This window comes from Aptenodytes forsteri, unplaced genomic scaffold (genome assembly GCF_000699145.1).
Source record: "Aptenodytes forsteri isolate BGI_AS27 unplaced genomic scaffold, ASM69914v1 Scaffold119, whole genome shotgun sequence".
Taxonomy (NCBI): domain Eukaryota; kingdom Metazoa; phylum Chordata; class Aves; order Sphenisciformes; family Spheniscidae; genus Aptenodytes; species Aptenodytes forsteri.
The window spans coordinates 8,722,341-8,739,741 of record NW_008796165.1 but is presented as its reverse complement, the minus strand read 5'-3'; the positions used below and the strand labels follow the sequence as shown (position 1 = coordinate 8,739,741).

At 39.5% G+C, this 17,401-nt stretch overlaps 1 protein-coding gene across 2 annotated transcripts in view; it reads right to left on the bottom strand.

Moving 5' to 3' along the window:
- Window positions 1-17,401, bottom strand: part of ZFYVE9 (zinc finger FYVE-type containing 9) — a 46,272-nt gene that overhangs the window by 5,877 nt on the left and 22,994 nt on the right. For both annotated transcript variants that reach the window (XM_009287365.1, XM_009287364.1), the window contains 6 exons: window positions 16,440-16,595; window positions 8,490-8,714; window positions 5,968-6,050; window positions 5,129-5,233; window positions 2,212-2,362; window positions 671-751 (listed from right to left, as the gene is read on the bottom strand). In XM_009287365.1, the coding sequence (XP_009285640.1) occupies window positions 671-751; window positions 2,212-2,362; window positions 5,129-5,233; window positions 5,968-6,050; window positions 8,490-8,714; window positions 16,440-16,595 (801 nt within the window). The remainder of the gene's footprint in view (window positions 1-670; window positions 752-2,211; window positions 2,363-5,128; window positions 5,234-5,967; window positions 6,051-8,489; window positions 8,715-16,439; window positions 16,596-17,401) is intronic.

Sequence of the window (17,401 nt, the reverse complement as noted above, 5' to 3'; positions counted from 1 at the left end):
GCTACCTGACTGCACGCATGGGCTTCTTGCATACCTCACTCACGAACTGTAAGGACCACACTTAAAACACTACTTTCTGCACTGTCACATCTGCAGTGAGGTTAGACTACAAAGTTCTGTAGCTCAGCTAACAGGCAATAACAGCTTTCAATCCAGTCTACACAGTCAGCATTTATTTCTGTGATATGACAACTAGTAAAAGAAGAACAAACCAAATCAGAGCGGTACCAGCTCAACAATCTCGACCTGTCATGTTCTCATCTGCCCACATAGAAGCATATATACAATGCACATTCCTAATCTTGCATAATGCAGAGCTATTTGGGAACAGAGTAAGTTTAGCAGAGCTTCCTCTCCTGGTCGGTGGATTACACATTCCGTACTTAGGCTCACAATTTCCTCATTCAACCCAAACCAGTAAACTGATCACCGGCTCACAAGCCAGGTATTTCTTATCTTGCCCTCATTTTCTTGTGTCCCTGTTCTACAGTGTCTGGACAAGTTCCTCCTCATTAAAGGAAACGGCGTTTTTTGGCTAAAATGTAGGATAAAGCTGAAGCAGCAGCATGATTCAAGTGCCCAAGGCATAACAGCAAAGCCCTGATAACTACAGAGCTGAGCCATGTTAAGAGGGAAGCAGTCTGTTTTAAGCAAGCAGTTCAGTTCTTACCTTCTACTATACTGGATTTGGCAAGGTAGCCTGAAGAGGATTTTAAAGCTCCACTGAACACAAAGAAGCTGGCACCAGTCACTGCAACAACAACAACAGGAGTGATTTAGTAAGGCTTTTGTCAAAACAATGCCTTACACAAGAATCAGGTATCACAGGTCTATCATCCAGAGAGGTGATTAATCTAAATCAGGACAAGTGCTGCTTAGAATTATGGTGACTTTAATGCACATCACAGGGTTGGATATGGAAGGGCAAATCACCCAGTTATTTTCTGAACTGGACAACAGTTTTTGTCAACCTTAATGAATGCTCATATTTCATCACGCTCCCTCTCCCCATATACACCTCTAAGTTTCAGGACTACTAATTTAGGGTAACTAAGTACATAATTAACTTCTAAATGTTCCCACACAGCTGGCAAAGATTGTGAGCGAGCTGTTTACGGATCACACTGTAACACCAACCCACTGGCAAGGCCACAGCTCAAAGCCACCTGATTTAAAGTAAAATTCGCTTAAATTACCACTAAGCATCATGAAATCCCTGCTGGAAATTCCTCTTCTTGTCCCATATGTAAAATGACGGAAGTCAGATAAGACCATCAGTCCTGAGTGACATCCCATGCCAGTATACTCACTGGAGTGACTGGTGATACTTGCAAAACATAAAAGTTGGCCTCTGTCTTGCTTGTTCTCATTTGGAGATAGCATAAATCTTTGCCAGAAATTTTCCCCCAAACCACAACATTTAAATGCTCAGCACAACCTTTCGCCTACTCTTAACAAAAATAAAGCCTGGCAATTAGATGGTCTAAATGAGGTGAACACAAGGAGTTTCTTGAAGATACATTATTAAAATGCTGCTGCTGTTGGTTATTCCTATTTACCTTTCTCTCATACTAAATGTAATCTTCCTCCTTTCACATAGTATAGGTCAAGCACAGGCAACCACAACCTCACCTGTAGTCTCCAATAATGCCAAAGACAGCTCTCATTATTAATGCAGAGATGTTGCCTAAGCCAGCACCGTGACCTCTGGAGCACCTCAAGTTCTGAGCTGTATTGTGCAAGCAGTATTACCATATTTACAAGGGAACAAGCTGTTATGTGCTTTATTTTATGTCTGCTTGATCTACGAAGTTGCTAGAACACCTCTCAGACAAATTCAGAACAGCACCATTGACCTAGAGAAGCGTGATGTGGACTGTACACAGGATGCAAACCGCACAAGTGTGCCCCTGACATCTGAGATCATGGATTCTGCAAGGGGAATAAAACACCAAGGGGGTAAAGGGCAGATAGAGCAACATATTACTACTATTCCTTGTGTTGCATGTCTAACTCACAAAGCTGCCCATTCAGTAATGCCAGCAGTCAGAATTATTTTCTCTGAATGTCTAACAGAAACTCAGTGAAATGCAGACAAACCCAGTTCTGACCGATTCACAAAGCCACATGCTGGAACGGTAACACAAACGGCAAAGAAGTCATGCAGAGCACCAGGAGGGAACGGCCTCCTCGTGAACTCCTGGTTCTCACCCTTCCTTGGCTGATTATGGATGCTGATGGCCTGCGTCTGGTAATTCCCGTCATCATTCTGAACGCACACCAGATGCGAGTCTGCTTTCTCATTGAAGCACGCTCCCCCTGCTAGAACATGCTCGTTGGATTTGTTCATGGCTTTCATCATCTGCAAATAAAATGTTGACCATTTCTACTCTGTTCGTCAAGCACTACCATAAATAGGTGATTCTTGGAACAGTTTAATTGGACAGAGCAAGCTTCTCAACAGTGCTCATGTTCTCATGTCAGATTTTAGCACTCAGAACCATAAACTGCTTTTGAAAAGAGGGTTCAGGTCTTTTAACGTCTAGATGCTTTAAAATGCCACCTTTTCTGTAATTAAGATAAATGGTATAAGGGATAGCTGAGCTACATAGGTTGCAAAAGCTGTTATCTCTAGCTGTTTTAAAAAAATAAATTCAGAGGAAAAAAAAATTAGAAAAACATTGGGAGGAAATATCTGCCTTGTTTACACAACTACAGTTGCTTATGACATAAATCATAAATGCTGCCTCCACAGTTCAGTGCTAGACTGGCACTCAGACTTGTGGCATTTAATCCTGGTTCTGCCATGACCAGACACCAAAGCTTTAGTGTCTCTGTGTTTCACCTGCATGAATTGGTGAAACTGGGATCAGTGTTCCCAATTTGAAGACTTTAAAAAAGATCTGAGTCATAAACATCCAGAAATATTTTTAATTCTCTGCAAAGGAGGCCTCCAAAAAGCATCCAAAAACATTTTTGATATATCTGCATTTCAGTTTTGCTGATTATCATCTAACATACACCTAGTTACGTGCCTTGACAAAATATTCTTGTAAATTATACAGCTTCTTTCCTTTTCTCCTCTCTTCCTCTTCATGGAGGCTCAGACTACGGGATTTTTTGATCCAAAAGAAAACTGAGGGAGTCATCTATCTCTGGAATATGTTCCAAAACCAAAATTATATGTTTGCTTAAAAGGAAAAAAGGCAAATTAAATTACACACGCACACCCCCCAGTGAAAATCCTGATGAGAAGGCAAATGCTGCATTATTTGACATCTCTTAACAGCACTCATACTCCTATCCTCTGCTTCCTCTAGCTGATAAGCATGCACGCTACACACAACACATTTGTCTCTCTCAGTCTAACATCAAACCTTAATTATAGTGTCAGGAACGTTAGGTGATGCTCACTATTGACAAATGTGCACAGGTGTAATGTTTGGGGAGGAAACTTAATTAAGATTTTGCATCAGACAACAGTGTATTTCATTATCTGGTTTATCATGTCATGCTCCAGAAACAAGATTTTAGTTCAACAGCAGCCATCTTTATGGAGCCCAGTCATTGCTGTTAGCATAACAAACAACTGGACATGGCAACTGTACTTTGTAACAAGGCAACTGATTAAAAAATGAGAGTCACCTTTACTGAGGGACTAAACAGACAACTAAGTACCACTGGAAGTTGTAGAAAACTAAAGTAATTTTGAAGATAAAAATATGTATTTAATAATAAAACTATATATTAATATTTAATTTGTTAATTACAGTCTGAATTCTCCACATTTAATCCGTCCATGAGATTTAAAACAAGTTTTTCACTTTCTAGATAGTTTGAGTGTCATTCTTTCCTAATTAAATACTGCTTTACATGAGAAAAATGTAAAGGTCTTGTGGTTTAATTAATTCAAACTATACTCAGATGAAAAATCTCTAGTAATTCAATCTTTCAAGTGGATTGCAGGCAATAATGTTAAATAAATAACACTTTCTCCATTTAAAAAGCTGAATCGGTGCTTCACACTGGAAAAAGAACCCAAACACGATGCAGAGATTTTGCTAAGCTGTGTAACACAGGGATTTCCTCACAGTCCCGCTTAGTGCAATGTCTAATACAGAACTGAAGCTAACACACTTGCAAACGCCAGGCACAGCTAACACTTACAAAACTGCATCTTGTGTGCCAACTGTATTTAATTCATGCAATCTTTGCTGACCTTTTCCATTTTCTCACAACAGCATCAGGAATTAATACACCTTAAAACAGACCCTTTATCTTCTTGCTTCATCAGTTTCAGCTTTTTCAAACTTCACATAAGAACACTTTTTCCTTTTTTTAATTTATTTCTTTACTCTCACTATTATTTTACTCAAATGCTTCTTGCAGGGAAGTTCTCTCTTGAGATAAAGCTGTATTCTGCTTTGATATCACAAGAATGTTTACAAACATTTTGCCCAGGAGGTTTGCTCTCACCCCAACTGCTGATTGGTTTCAAAATACCAAGTTATCCCCTCCTCTTCAGAGAGAACATGAAATCAATCACCTTCTCCATTGCTCTGTTTCATTATTGTTCAAGTATCTTCTCACCCAGCTTTCTGAACAGCACTAAATCCTGAAGATGCTGATTGATTTTCTCACATCAGAAATCAAGTATAAAATTTAAATGTTGAGAGAAATTTTACATAAAATAAACAGCAACCCAGAAAATACTAATAAATGCTTCAAGTATGCACTCACAACATAGATAAGAAAAGCTAATGCAATTTTAGTTTCTCCTAGTTAGTTATTTATTTAGTAAATCCTAGTTTACCTCAAGTGTAAAGTTTGTCAACTTATTTGTTCAAATCAAACCAGTATTTTCTATTATTTACAATTACACTTTATATATAAACAGTTAAAAAAACTGAAGAAAAATATTTTAATAGTTTAATTAATACTAAATTGAATTGCATTCTTTCTGTGAAGCCACCCTCACTCAGTCTCAAAACATGTGCACATCATGCATTTATCATTTGCTTTTGAGGCAGTTTTCCCTAGTGGGAGTGAATAAAATACAATTCCTTTAGATCCCAGGTACTCCAACCACAAAGAAACTGTACACAAATGTACTTCTTACAAGCATTACCTCATTGTATCTGTTGCTAGGAATTTTGATGCTGGTTTTTCTGACTTCCATATCAACCACTAAACCTTGGACCACAGGCAGCGTGTACTGGTAATTTCTGAAGTCCTAGTAATTAAAACAAGTTTTTGAAAGTTAAGCATGATGATCATCATTAACACTGTAGGTTTCATAACTATCCTAGTGACTACTAGTTAGCCCATTAAAATAATTGTAATCGGTGACAGAAAGGCAGGGAGGGAGGGAGACATCACAGCTTGTAACCTACATAATCGAAGTACACAAATGAAAAAACATCATCATGACTGTTAGCCATTTCACTGATTTTCTTACATCAAAATTAATATTCTCCAGCCTTGAATGTCATCACTGCATGTAAGAAAATTTGCTCTCTGTGTTCTATTACTGGATAGTTATTAGTTTTCTAGCAGTGAGATTAAGTCATGCATCAAAGAATTTTCTATATTGAAAATACTAGCAAAGTAGGAAGAGCTAATTACTTCAGTTGAAGCGCTGTCTAATCAGAGAGCTGTGACTGCACACTGTGATGACCTAGCACTTCCGAGGAAGGAATCTGAGCAACTAATGCACTTGTTTCAAGATCCAAACATTCTCAGGTGGCCAGGTTTTGGATGTTGATTTGGGTACTTTTTTTACAATTCACTATGTTGTTGAAAGCTAACATCCACTATCAGTAACAGCGGGTAAATTCACCCAAATGCCCACTATCTCCTCTTGTCATCCTCTAAGCATGCCAGCTACTATGTGCAAGAGGAGTACAGTTCTCCTCACATTTATCCATTCACACCAATGGAACATGCAAACTCAGCCTCAGCACTTACTGCAAGAAGGTTCATAATCGTGTGTCCAGTCTCTCCAAACAAAGGCTTACGAAATCTGACACTAAAAAGTGGGCATGGATAAACTAGGATAAAATAAAACAGAAAAGGTCAGATTTAAATTTACATACTGAGATTCTGCAGAAACAGACTCAAATACAATCTCCTCAGTTGAATATGGTAAGCAGCAGCAAAAGAAGAGACTGGAAAGAAGACCAGATTTTAAAAAGCAAAGGGAAGAGGGGTTTAACATTATAATGCACCTTACACGTGTGTCATAGCTCCTTGCCCACCACGCTAGAAACAATAATTATGTGGAATGCTTACAAGTGCCACACTGCAAGACTGAACCTAGCGATCTGGACACTGATTGTAAAGATGACCTTTCTAAATGCTTTTCTCAGGTTACTTCTTGGAAACGGCTTCTTCCTTTTTTATGACCATCCTGCTACTCTCCACTGTAGCATCATAAGCCTTTAGCTTCTGCGGCTGACGTGTGGCATTCAAGTGATAATACAGATTATTTCATTTTTCATGATTTCATAAGAACGTGGCAAGTTCTCTACAGTAGTATGTCAAAAACAATTAAAAGGACATTTATATGTCAGCAATACAAAATAACTGCATTCCTTGGCTGACTTAACCATACTTGTAAAACATCTGTGATGCAATTCGAAGGGTAGTGTATGGATCTGGCTACATTACATTATGTTGCAGCAGAAGCCATAACAGTGCTTGAAACATGACTCATGCAGTAATATGTAATGCCAAGGTTTTAAAAATGCGTGTTTGAAGGAAGGTTCCTAAACTATCCTCAGGCAAACACTCAGCCTGATTTCCCGAAATGCCACACATCTTCACAGTTCCCAGTGTAGTCAGAAGGGGCTGCAAAATGCTCAGCAGGTTTGAATAACATCATCAGGATTTCCTGATAGAAATAAGCTCCAGCTTCTGCACACTGATGCGATATCTGGAAAGCATCACAGCTCCTACACACACACCATACAGCTGACCAACTCATGAAGTGTCCCCTGAGGCACCAAGAGGTGTTGAATTTCCCGTGTCTGCCACCCTGGCTGCATATAGCAGCTCAGCTACGTCCCAGATGCACTGAATTCCCTGTGCTTGAGCTGTACGGTTGATCTGCAGATGCTCAGCAGATGTTTTCTGGACATCTCGCAACCCAGAGTGACTCCTGCATCTGAACTGCTGCGCATTCAGCAGCACTGGACAAATGGCCAAAATCTGACAATTCCACCAGAAAAGAGGATGTATCCAAGGAAACCTGGGATACAAATGCAGCCCCTTCCGAGAGGGGACTGAGGAAGTAATCTGCAGTCACAGCTGTCACAGCACAAGTGAATATGCCTAAATCCAAACTACAGCTATAGAAGTGATTCAAACCCCAGCCTCCCAACATACTAAGAGCAGGTACTTCTGTTTGTGAATATCAAAACATTTGTTGCTGTGCTCAAAAACAGATGTCACATCCAAAATATGAGCATCTTTGTTTTTCTAAATGTTGATGAGAATAAATACACTACTTAAAAACCTCATGGATACACACAAAAACTTACATACTTTTAACGCTAATGTTTCTTCGGACAAGTTTAACCTGCAGTCCTCATCCTCAGAAAGCAAATTTTGAAGATTTTCTTTTTACTCTCCAGTAACATAGGTATTTTATGAAAAATTCCCAATGTTCCCTAAGCATCACAAGTTAAATTTACAAATCCTTATAAAGCATATTCTAAAACTTATTTTGTTAAAAAGTTTTGAAAAAGTTTTGGAAAAAAATTAACAACAGACCATTTTCATAGTAATTCAGATGTACTAGTTTGCCAATTAAAACAGCAGATGAGCAAGACAGCAAATTTTTGGCCCATCATGGTAGACAGACTTCCAATAATCTCTTTGCTCCAGCAATAGCAAGTGTCTTTTGAAAAAGATTTTATCCTAACTTTATGCTAATTTCATGCTAACTGCTAAGATTTTGTTCAGCTGAAACACTCTCTCCAGCTTATTTGTTACTAGTTGCAACAGAATTTTTGCAACAAATTGCCACGTCAGTTGCCCCTGCACACATATTGTTATTCTCTGGAAAATGAGTGTGGTTTTAAAAACCTAAAAGCAAATGCTCTTCCATTTCAGCATGGAAAGAGCTTAGCATCTCAAAGGCTCTCCCTTGTCCTAACTACCACCAGCTAAATCAGACTTGTTCTGCACATAACCCTATTTCAGGTCACTAAGTGAACTACAAACAGCTGCTCAGAACTAGATTTGTCTCCACAAAAATCTCCCTGATCAACTAGTACAGTTGTAAAAAGGCTGTGGGTCATATCACAACCTCAGTACTGCTGTGCTGTTAATTGGATGCAATGGGGGTATAAAACATAATTTCTACTTGCCTGTTTAAGCTTGTGTGGCTTTGACAGGTAACAATTTAGGGCTCTGTGTGTGTGCTCTAAACCGGAATATATTCTCCTGCAGAAATAACTGCAGCTAAAAGAATGCATGTTACTTACGTCTGTATTCAGCTCCAAGTCTCAACATCAGCCGAATGGGGAACACTTTAGCCCAGGGAGTCTCCCATTTCTGAATGAGGATGCCAAACAAGTACGGTGGAGTTGGGAGCACCAAGTCTTGCAGGGACTGATACGTAGCTGCAACGTACAAGAACCCTCCATGTTCTTTGCTTCCAAGGAAGCTCTGGCTGAAAAAGGAGTGTCCCAGGTTGCCAACAACATTACCTATGAACAAAAATGCTCATTACTTCACTAGATTGAGAGCTATATCAAGAATTTAGAGTTTTTCAGAAGGGAAAAAAATCCCTATTAAACTCACTTTGCTTCCTGAAGCACTAACATCTATTAATCACACAAGAAACAATGATTTGCTGCACACTCAGGTTACCTGCTCAGGTTACCTCCGGTGCAAAAGTGCATAACCTGTTACGGAATAACTGCTCTAGACTAGAGCCACCAAAGCCATGGTATCTCCGGTTGATCCACCTTTGGTGATACACATACTCAGTGACTATCACTGGTAGGAAGTCAGTTTTGTAGGAACATGCACACATACCTTCATTTCTGCACCTGACTGACTAAGCCATGCCTGCAAGTGTTACCAGGACAGTACGTACAACCATAGACCTACCACCTCTCCTGGGGGAGCAGGAAGGGACACCAGCCTCAACCATTTCTGTGATCTGCCTGTTTGTTTCATGGAGATCTGCCTGTTTCGAGTAGTTGAGTCAGTGTAATGGAGGGGATGATGCATCCCGGGGAAAGCCAGGAAAGAGGAAGGATAGCTCAGGCCAGTATTGCTGCTAAGGAGGTGGTACCTGCAACCTCCCCCTAGCACTACAAAAGCACCCAAAGAAAGCCTGTTTTCAGCGTCTTCCAGATATTCAAGGGGTTTCCACTGCGGAAGCTGCTGTTGACTGAACTAAACTTTTAGACCCATCTGCGATTAAAGGAGAGATGTGCACCTGGTCAAACGATTAATGCCCACTGGTTGTCCTTCCATTCAAGCAAACCACTGGGGTGCCTGCTCAGACACATAGTGAAGATCTGGGTCTTTTTAAGAATTACACAAAAGAGTGTTTATTTAATTAGCATACTTAATGTAAAATGCAACTGAGAGAGACACAGGGGAGAAACATCACTAATTTTTACTCACATTTTTATTCTTTGATGCTCTTAATTTCCAAAAATGTTTACACTGGAATGGCTGAATGAATCTGAATGTTGATTAGATTATTATAGCATCCAACATAGCATTCAACGTTGACGCAAAGAACCATGGTGTGATTCCTTTTATCAAATGACAACAACAGCATGCAAATAATGTACAGAACAGCTGATCACAATTCTCCGTAGGAAGATGTGAATATTAATAGCGCTGATTTGCTCTCAAAGAAAAACACAAGTAATTTCAGAGAGCACGGTGTGGTTGATCACACCACTCATGAGGAATCGCTTGGGTTTGAGGCACTCATGCAGGCCTCCTGGGCTTCTGCAGTAATCCCAGGCTTTCCCACCTGCAGACAGAGAGACTGCTAAGTAGGAGTTTCTGCTCTTTCTCCACCACCTCATAATGGAGTGTTTGTATTTGAACTCAAGGCAGTAATGTGCATGTCTCCAACGCGCACATCAACTGGACAATAAGTGGAGGGTTTCTCCCATTTACACACAGGAGACACACACAGACACACAAACACTAGGTTTTAAGTAAGTAAAAATATGAATCACGAAAGTGCAACTTTGACATCCTCAGTAATACAAGTATGATCTTCAAGTTAAGCTTTCTCTATTCTTATACTGCAAAAACAGCCTAAAAATCATACACAAGCATTTACAAATGCAAGAAAAATAAATACAGTAGGTATGGTTTTGGCCAGCAAAGGAAACGTTAACCAATGAGCCCTTTCAAGTCTGTCCTCTACACTGAACCTCTATGAAAGTCCCAAGTTGTAGCAACTCTCCATGAAGCCAGCGCCAGCATGAGAATAATACAGCTATTCCTGCCCTCACTCTGGAGATGTGGCCATGCTACTTTGCATTTTTAATTTTACAGATACACACAAGCCAGAGCTGACACCACCAACCCAGATCAAATTCCAGAACTATTATAGTGGCTACAACTTCTGTAATGCTCAGCAGAGCATACTTGATGAAAAGTAGCTACTGGTCAAACTGAAGGACTAACATGATTAATAGAGCCACACCAAAGTTTGTCAGCTGCTGAAAATCATTAATCCTGCCCATGTGCAAATGCATTTCTCTGTCAGCCTGTGCTGTGACACTATTGCCTGCTCCGTGAATACACTGCTACTGCACCAACTCAGGCATCTTGCTAGTGAGTGCAAACCAATATATCAATCAGTGTTTCATGAAAAAGATTTTCACTTATCTAAAATAGCTGCTGGCACCTTTCTATCTCAACTCCACTCATTTGCTTTTGCAGTTCCCACCTACCCTCACTAATCTCCTCTTCTTCATTTATACTTCTTTTTTCCCTTCCTTTCTGTTCTTACCCAAATAGAAGCTATAGGCCTGATAGTAAAATTACTTGGTGAGGTTCTCAGTTCCAACAACATGACCATAATAATCCTTTCTAACATTAAAATGTATGAAGTGTATGAACTGCTAAACTGAATTGAATTCTGGACCCTTTTCTGAAGTATTTTCTGTGTGAAAGAGGCTAGGCAAAGTGAAGCTGTACAATCCCGTATAGTTCTGAGATGTGCGGTACTGCCCACTGGGATGATAAAGCAATCAGACATTTCCAGTTGTGACTGATGCTAAGTGCTGCAGCAGAAGGGGATGACTACTTATTTTTTCCGTTTCAGGAGATGGAGCTTCAAGGCTCACATGCCTGGGATGCCTTAACAAGAATTTTTTCAGCCAACAGAAACATGAAAAAACCCCTCAGAGTGGAATCTGCAACTCAGCTGTTCAGCACTTTGCTACCAAGCCACAGCACTATAAATTACTCCTTTTGACACAAGCAGCTTGCACAGTACAAGCTCCAATAGGTTACCGCTATTAAGAGAACAAAGTATTGGGATTAGGTAGTTGTGCTGCAATGCATTATTTATAAGAGCATGCAAGAGCCTGCTGTGTGGAGAGCATGGGAAGAATCAAGCAAGTGTTTTCCTACACACCTCTCTAGTGCCCTTTCCAACCAGCAAACCCAAGTCAAAAAGCCTCTTTGGGCTTTGGGCTTGTCCCACAAACATTTCTGCACTGACCAGGGGATGTCAGCCTTTCCTGTCACATCTTTGAAGGTGGTTCCAAGTCAAGGCCCCACTGATAAGCTGCTATTACCAGCTTGACATGGTCAAACCCCACCCACTGCACCATTACACATTTTAAGCATAGAACTGTGTTTCAGAAGCTTGTAGAGAAAGTGTAGCTGTCAGAAAAACCTTCAAAAAAAGCTATCCTTCTCAAAAGCATGTAATTTAATTTACAAAATATCACAACTTCCTTTCTAAAGAGGTAATCTCAGAGTGAACAGAAGGGTGCCTTTCCCTATATTAAGTTCCAGGACCTGACATCAGACAATTGACATTATTTAGGAAGTGCCTCAAGTGTGCACCATGCATCTAAAGCAGCTCTGCAGGAGGTCAGTACTTATTCTCTTCTCAGTTATGCTGGGTTACCCTTGACTTTAAATCCTAAGCACCTCTATAAAGTCCTTTAAGAAAACATGCTTTTTTATCCACTGATGTGACTTTCTCTTCAGTCATGATCCATGCTGTTTTGTATTCTTCACTTAGGTATCTTCCTCTGATGAACAATGTACCTTGCGTATCAGTTTGGCAATCCCTTCTGGATTCAAATAAAATAGTTTATACCAGGAAAGGTAAAGAAAAAAAGATTCCTGCATTTGTTTATTGCCCTCAATATGTGGTGAAGCCAGTTAGGTGCTTTTACCAAAAACAGTGAGGTTGAATTTCTGATGTATGCTTCGTATCTTTTGGTTAATCCCAGGTCAAAAAGCTGGTATTAGCATCCAGTCTCAGGGAAGGCATACATATGTAGCTTGGGGAAGTTAGCTGCATCTGTCCAGCCTCATTCCACTGTCATCGGTAACAACCAAGAACTGCCAAGTACCAAACACCATGCCAGCACCCTGAAAACCCAAGCAACCCAGTTCTGTGGCAAGAGATGCAAAGCAATATTTGCCTGGGAACAACCTTGCCAGATGGATTTTCTTCAAGAAAAGAAAAGAGCACATACTCTTTGGAAAAGCAATATAAACCCAGTCACTACGACACCAAGAGCCACAAAGAGACACAGAAGAGACAAGACCATGAATGTCACTTGATGGCACAACACATCTGTAGCAGATGCCAGCATTGAGAAAAAATGTATGAAATTCAACATTCAAAGTTCTGACCATACTCGGCATCTTTTTATTGAAACACATCAGCAAGTAATTTGGAAAGAACTTGTTCATATTGGCAAGGGACATAATGCTTCACTTACTCTCACTGTGAGTAGCCGTTACCAGCATCCAAAACTTCCTCAGCCTAGTCTGCAGCAGTCTTCCAAACAATCACTCTCACACCTTATATGACATCTGATTTTGTATCCATCTTTCCACATTACACTTGCAGGGGTGTATTATTCACTCAGTTAACCTGTTCTCTGTTCAGAACATGTACATGGGCTTCTTTATAGATCTACTCTGTATTAGCTACCACCTTATTTAATTAAAACCAGGCAGGGTTACAAATATACAAAACTGTGACTGGGATAGGTCCACCCTCACCCAGAATGTCCCCCAAACCAAGGCAATCACAAAGCCATTTCAAGCAGTTGCCAAATTTGCATTTTCACTATAAAAGTAACAGTAGCATTTATTGTATTCCACCGAAGAGCTGATGTACTAGGGCATAGCTGGCAGCTCTATATTAACACATCCAATTGCTTCAAAGTACCCATTCAGATGGACAGAAGTTCTCATTTTTCCATTCACTAGACCTCCTGCCAGGCTTATAGCCAACAGACAAGGATAATCATGGGATTACTACTACAACAGTACAACTACTACAACCACAACAGAAATCATTAGCTTTCAATTTTACAACAAGAAAAGCAACACAGCAGGGAGCTTGATGACAGAGGGGCCTGAGGAAAAATAAAGTGATGGAAAGTGAACAGCAATTAATACTTGCCTTAATTAACAGCTTTACAATTTATTATAACTCACATGCATACAACCTATAGTGAAAAATGCCATTTTTCCTTCAGAATCTCTCTGTTGTTTTACAGTTATAAAGTCCTAACACCAGACCACAGCTTGAGGTTGAAGACTTCCCATAAGAAAACTAATGAAAGTTTAGGGCAGTGCTGCACCAGGCAGACATCTTATCCATGCTGAAATAGGAGATGAAGCCGAAGGACAAACTGCAAAGAATTGAGTGTACAGACTAAGTGCTCCTGCCTGCAGGTCTGAGGCCTGGGCTCTGCTGGCACTACGTGCACATACTGGAACCATACTCTGCAAACGGCTGAGAGCAATACGTAGCACAGAGGACAGGACTTGGCCTCAAGAAACAAGCTATCCTCTGAGAAAAGCAGAAACATCTGGGAATAGGCATGAGTACATATAACTTTGTGCTTCTAGGCTTGAACACAGAATTCAAACTTGAGCAAGAAGAGCTAGTAAATAAATGTGACTCACAAAAATAAAAATCGCTATAGATATGGGCTTTAATTACATAAACAAAAGGGGAATGCTGTATTTTTCAGCTGAAAACAAAAACAAGAAACCCAAAATCACTCCAAAACAAAATCACCATCCCTAAACGTAATTCTTGTTTCCATGTCCAGAAAAAATACTACAGGTCGTTTTATTTTATGACTGTTTTTAAGAATTCATTTACTAAAGGAAATAAATAAAAAACATCCACAGAATTTATTTCAGTTTCCTGATGGCAAAATAAATTTAAACCAATATGTTACATAACAAAAAATGGAACTGTGAGGCAGGGTTTTAAATAGTCTCTAACTTCTAATGGGAATTCTCGTTTACTCTAAATGTCTATCATCTAACCACCAGGAGAGGTGCAGTACCTCTGAAATGAACAACTTTGGAAGCATGGCTCCATCTACAACAGCATGCAAACAGCTAGTCACTCCCAAGGGATTACAACCACCAAACTGAAACCCGTACAGCATCATATCCTGTCTCTCTGGCTGAATAACGTTTAAAACATCCAGAGTTGCAAATATGCTAATATATACTTCTCCTCTCAAACACACATGACTTGGAAAGAAAAAAGGATGGAAATTGAGAGAGTGCATTACAAAATGCTATGGGAATTTAGCAAGGTGCTATGTTCTACAAAAACTTCAGTGCAGTTTGGTATTCAACTCAAGCTGTCTATCTACTTCTACTACATGTCTAAATACAACACAGAGCAAATCCTACCAAAAGAACATTACACAGTGGAATTCTTAAACAGTGAAATTTGGTTTCTGACTTAAGAATTGTACAATAGTAAGCAGCTCTTTGCACCACTGCAATTGTAGGATATCAAATTACTACCACTAGAGCACTAAAAAAAGAATTCCAAATACATTATGTAGGAGTTATAAATTATGTATTCCTGTAGTGTAATTATACAGAACTTCTCTGCAATATACACACCGAGCTGGATTTATATCTGCAATATATATATATACACACACACATACACACACGCATGCACACAATTTTTCCTATCTATCTCCCTCTGAATAACATCATAATTAGAAGATAAAGCATTGCAAACGAAGTGAGGTTTGGAAAGGTATTTGTTTCCAGTGTACACGAGATCCATTATGACGTGATAATAGTACACTCTGAACCCGGCAACCTCTCTGGACAAGCTGACCTTTGCTGTATCAAGACATTTTAGGAAACAAAGATCTTTTTCATTATTTTATTAAAGTGTTGGATTCAGTCACTCCAAAGGCATTGCAAATGATATGCAGAACCTGTCGTAAATGTGTATTCAGTATATAACCTTAATGTGATCCAACTTCACCTCTGGAAAACTAGCTTTATTTTCTAATCAGTGGAACCAAATACTTGCATTTTTCCTTATGCAATAATTTTTGAATTCTAAGGTCCAACTATAGCTAAAAGTGGAAGCCCGTTTACTTAGCAAATGTAAAACATGTAAAGGTTTACATAATACAATCTTGCCATTGAGATACTAAAATTCAAAATTCAGGGATAATTTCTGCAATGCCCTACAATTCATTCCAGGCACACATATACATATATATTTGTATTACTTTATAATATAAATAATATCTCCATAATGTGGCAATAGACACACACACTGTGGGAATCAGATTTCTGAACTACCTGGTTTGGGGATATTTAACAAACTATCCACAAGGATTCTCAAAATTTTCTTTCTATATCCTTAAAAAAGCTACCCTGACTTCAAAATTATTAGAAGCAATGTCATTAGTGTACCCATGAGCTCTGCTGAGTATTGTACTACACTTACTGCTAAATGAAGTACAGTACTAATTTCAGATATGTTAGCCATATTCAAATTCTTACCCCAGCACCTAGCAGAAGCAGCCAGAGCGCAGAGTCAGCAATGGCTGCTGAACACAAAGTTGTCACAGGCAAGAGTCCTCCTGCTCCACTGCTGTAATAGTCTATGCATGGCCTTCATAGCCCAAACTTCTTTGTTCTGCTGGCACCCAGAGGAAGGCTGGAAGATCTTTGGAGCAGCTCCACAGCTTACCAGCACCTCATTAATACTTTTATTTGGTGAGATGAATATAACACTGGATACTAATAACCAATAACAACCCAGCCCATCAGCTTTGATCCTTACTCTCTTTTTATATTCTTTTTATACAAAAATAGCCATTTGCTAAATGACAAAAATGTGATTATCTGACCCAGTATGATCATCTATCCAAACCATTTTTAATAGAGAGCCTTCCTACCTGCTAAGGCATCCCGGTAAAGTTGCACAAAATGGTTAAAGATATCCTTAGGCAAACATTTCTCATCAGGCAAACACTGCAAGAGAATTACTATCTCTGACTGCCCCACTGCATGCATGCCTTTTGTAGTGAAACACCAGCACTTCCTGTTCACATCTGCAGAGAGGAAAACATGTATCAGAACAGAAGATCAGAATTTCATAAAATATGCCTAAATTTCACTACAGGAAGATAGCTCTTTCAAGAACCAGTTTTACAGCATGTTTGGTTGCAATATCTGTCACACAGACAAATTAGGTTCTAAATCTGTTACCTTGTAAGCAAGCACATCCAAAACAAAAGCAGCTCAATAATTCCCAGTTTACAGCTAAGGAAGAGGCAGAGCATTACAGCTCCTAGTCAGATTTTGGGATTAACACCACAGAGCAGACATTCAGCAGTTTCTGTATCCAAATTAGAGGACAAGCTTTAAATGGGAGTGGAGGAACCTGGGAAAAGGCCAGGCTGTTGGCTGTGCGTATCATGATCCTGACAGCTAAACCAGTTTCAGACGGTGAATCTCTCTCAAGATGGATAGCTGGATGTCAGGTGTTTTCATGAGATGTCATTGTGTTGTTCTGCTTCACATGAATGTTGATGACACATGCTCTAGGCTTCACAATTCATTTGTTGAGAATACTAAGTTATAGAAATAAAATCTTTTGTCTAATATGTATATATATGCATACTAATGACATTTTTATATATATGTGTCCTTCGGCAGGGAGGGATAGAGTTAATTTCCTTCCTAGCAGCTGGTACAGTGCTGTGTTTTGGATTTAGGACAGGAACAAAGTTGGTAACACACTGATGTTTTAGTTGTTGCTAGGTAATGCTTACACTAGTCAAGGACTTTTTAGCTTCCCATGCTCTACTGACTGAGAAGGCTGGAGGTGCACAAGAAGCTGGGAGGGGGCACAGCC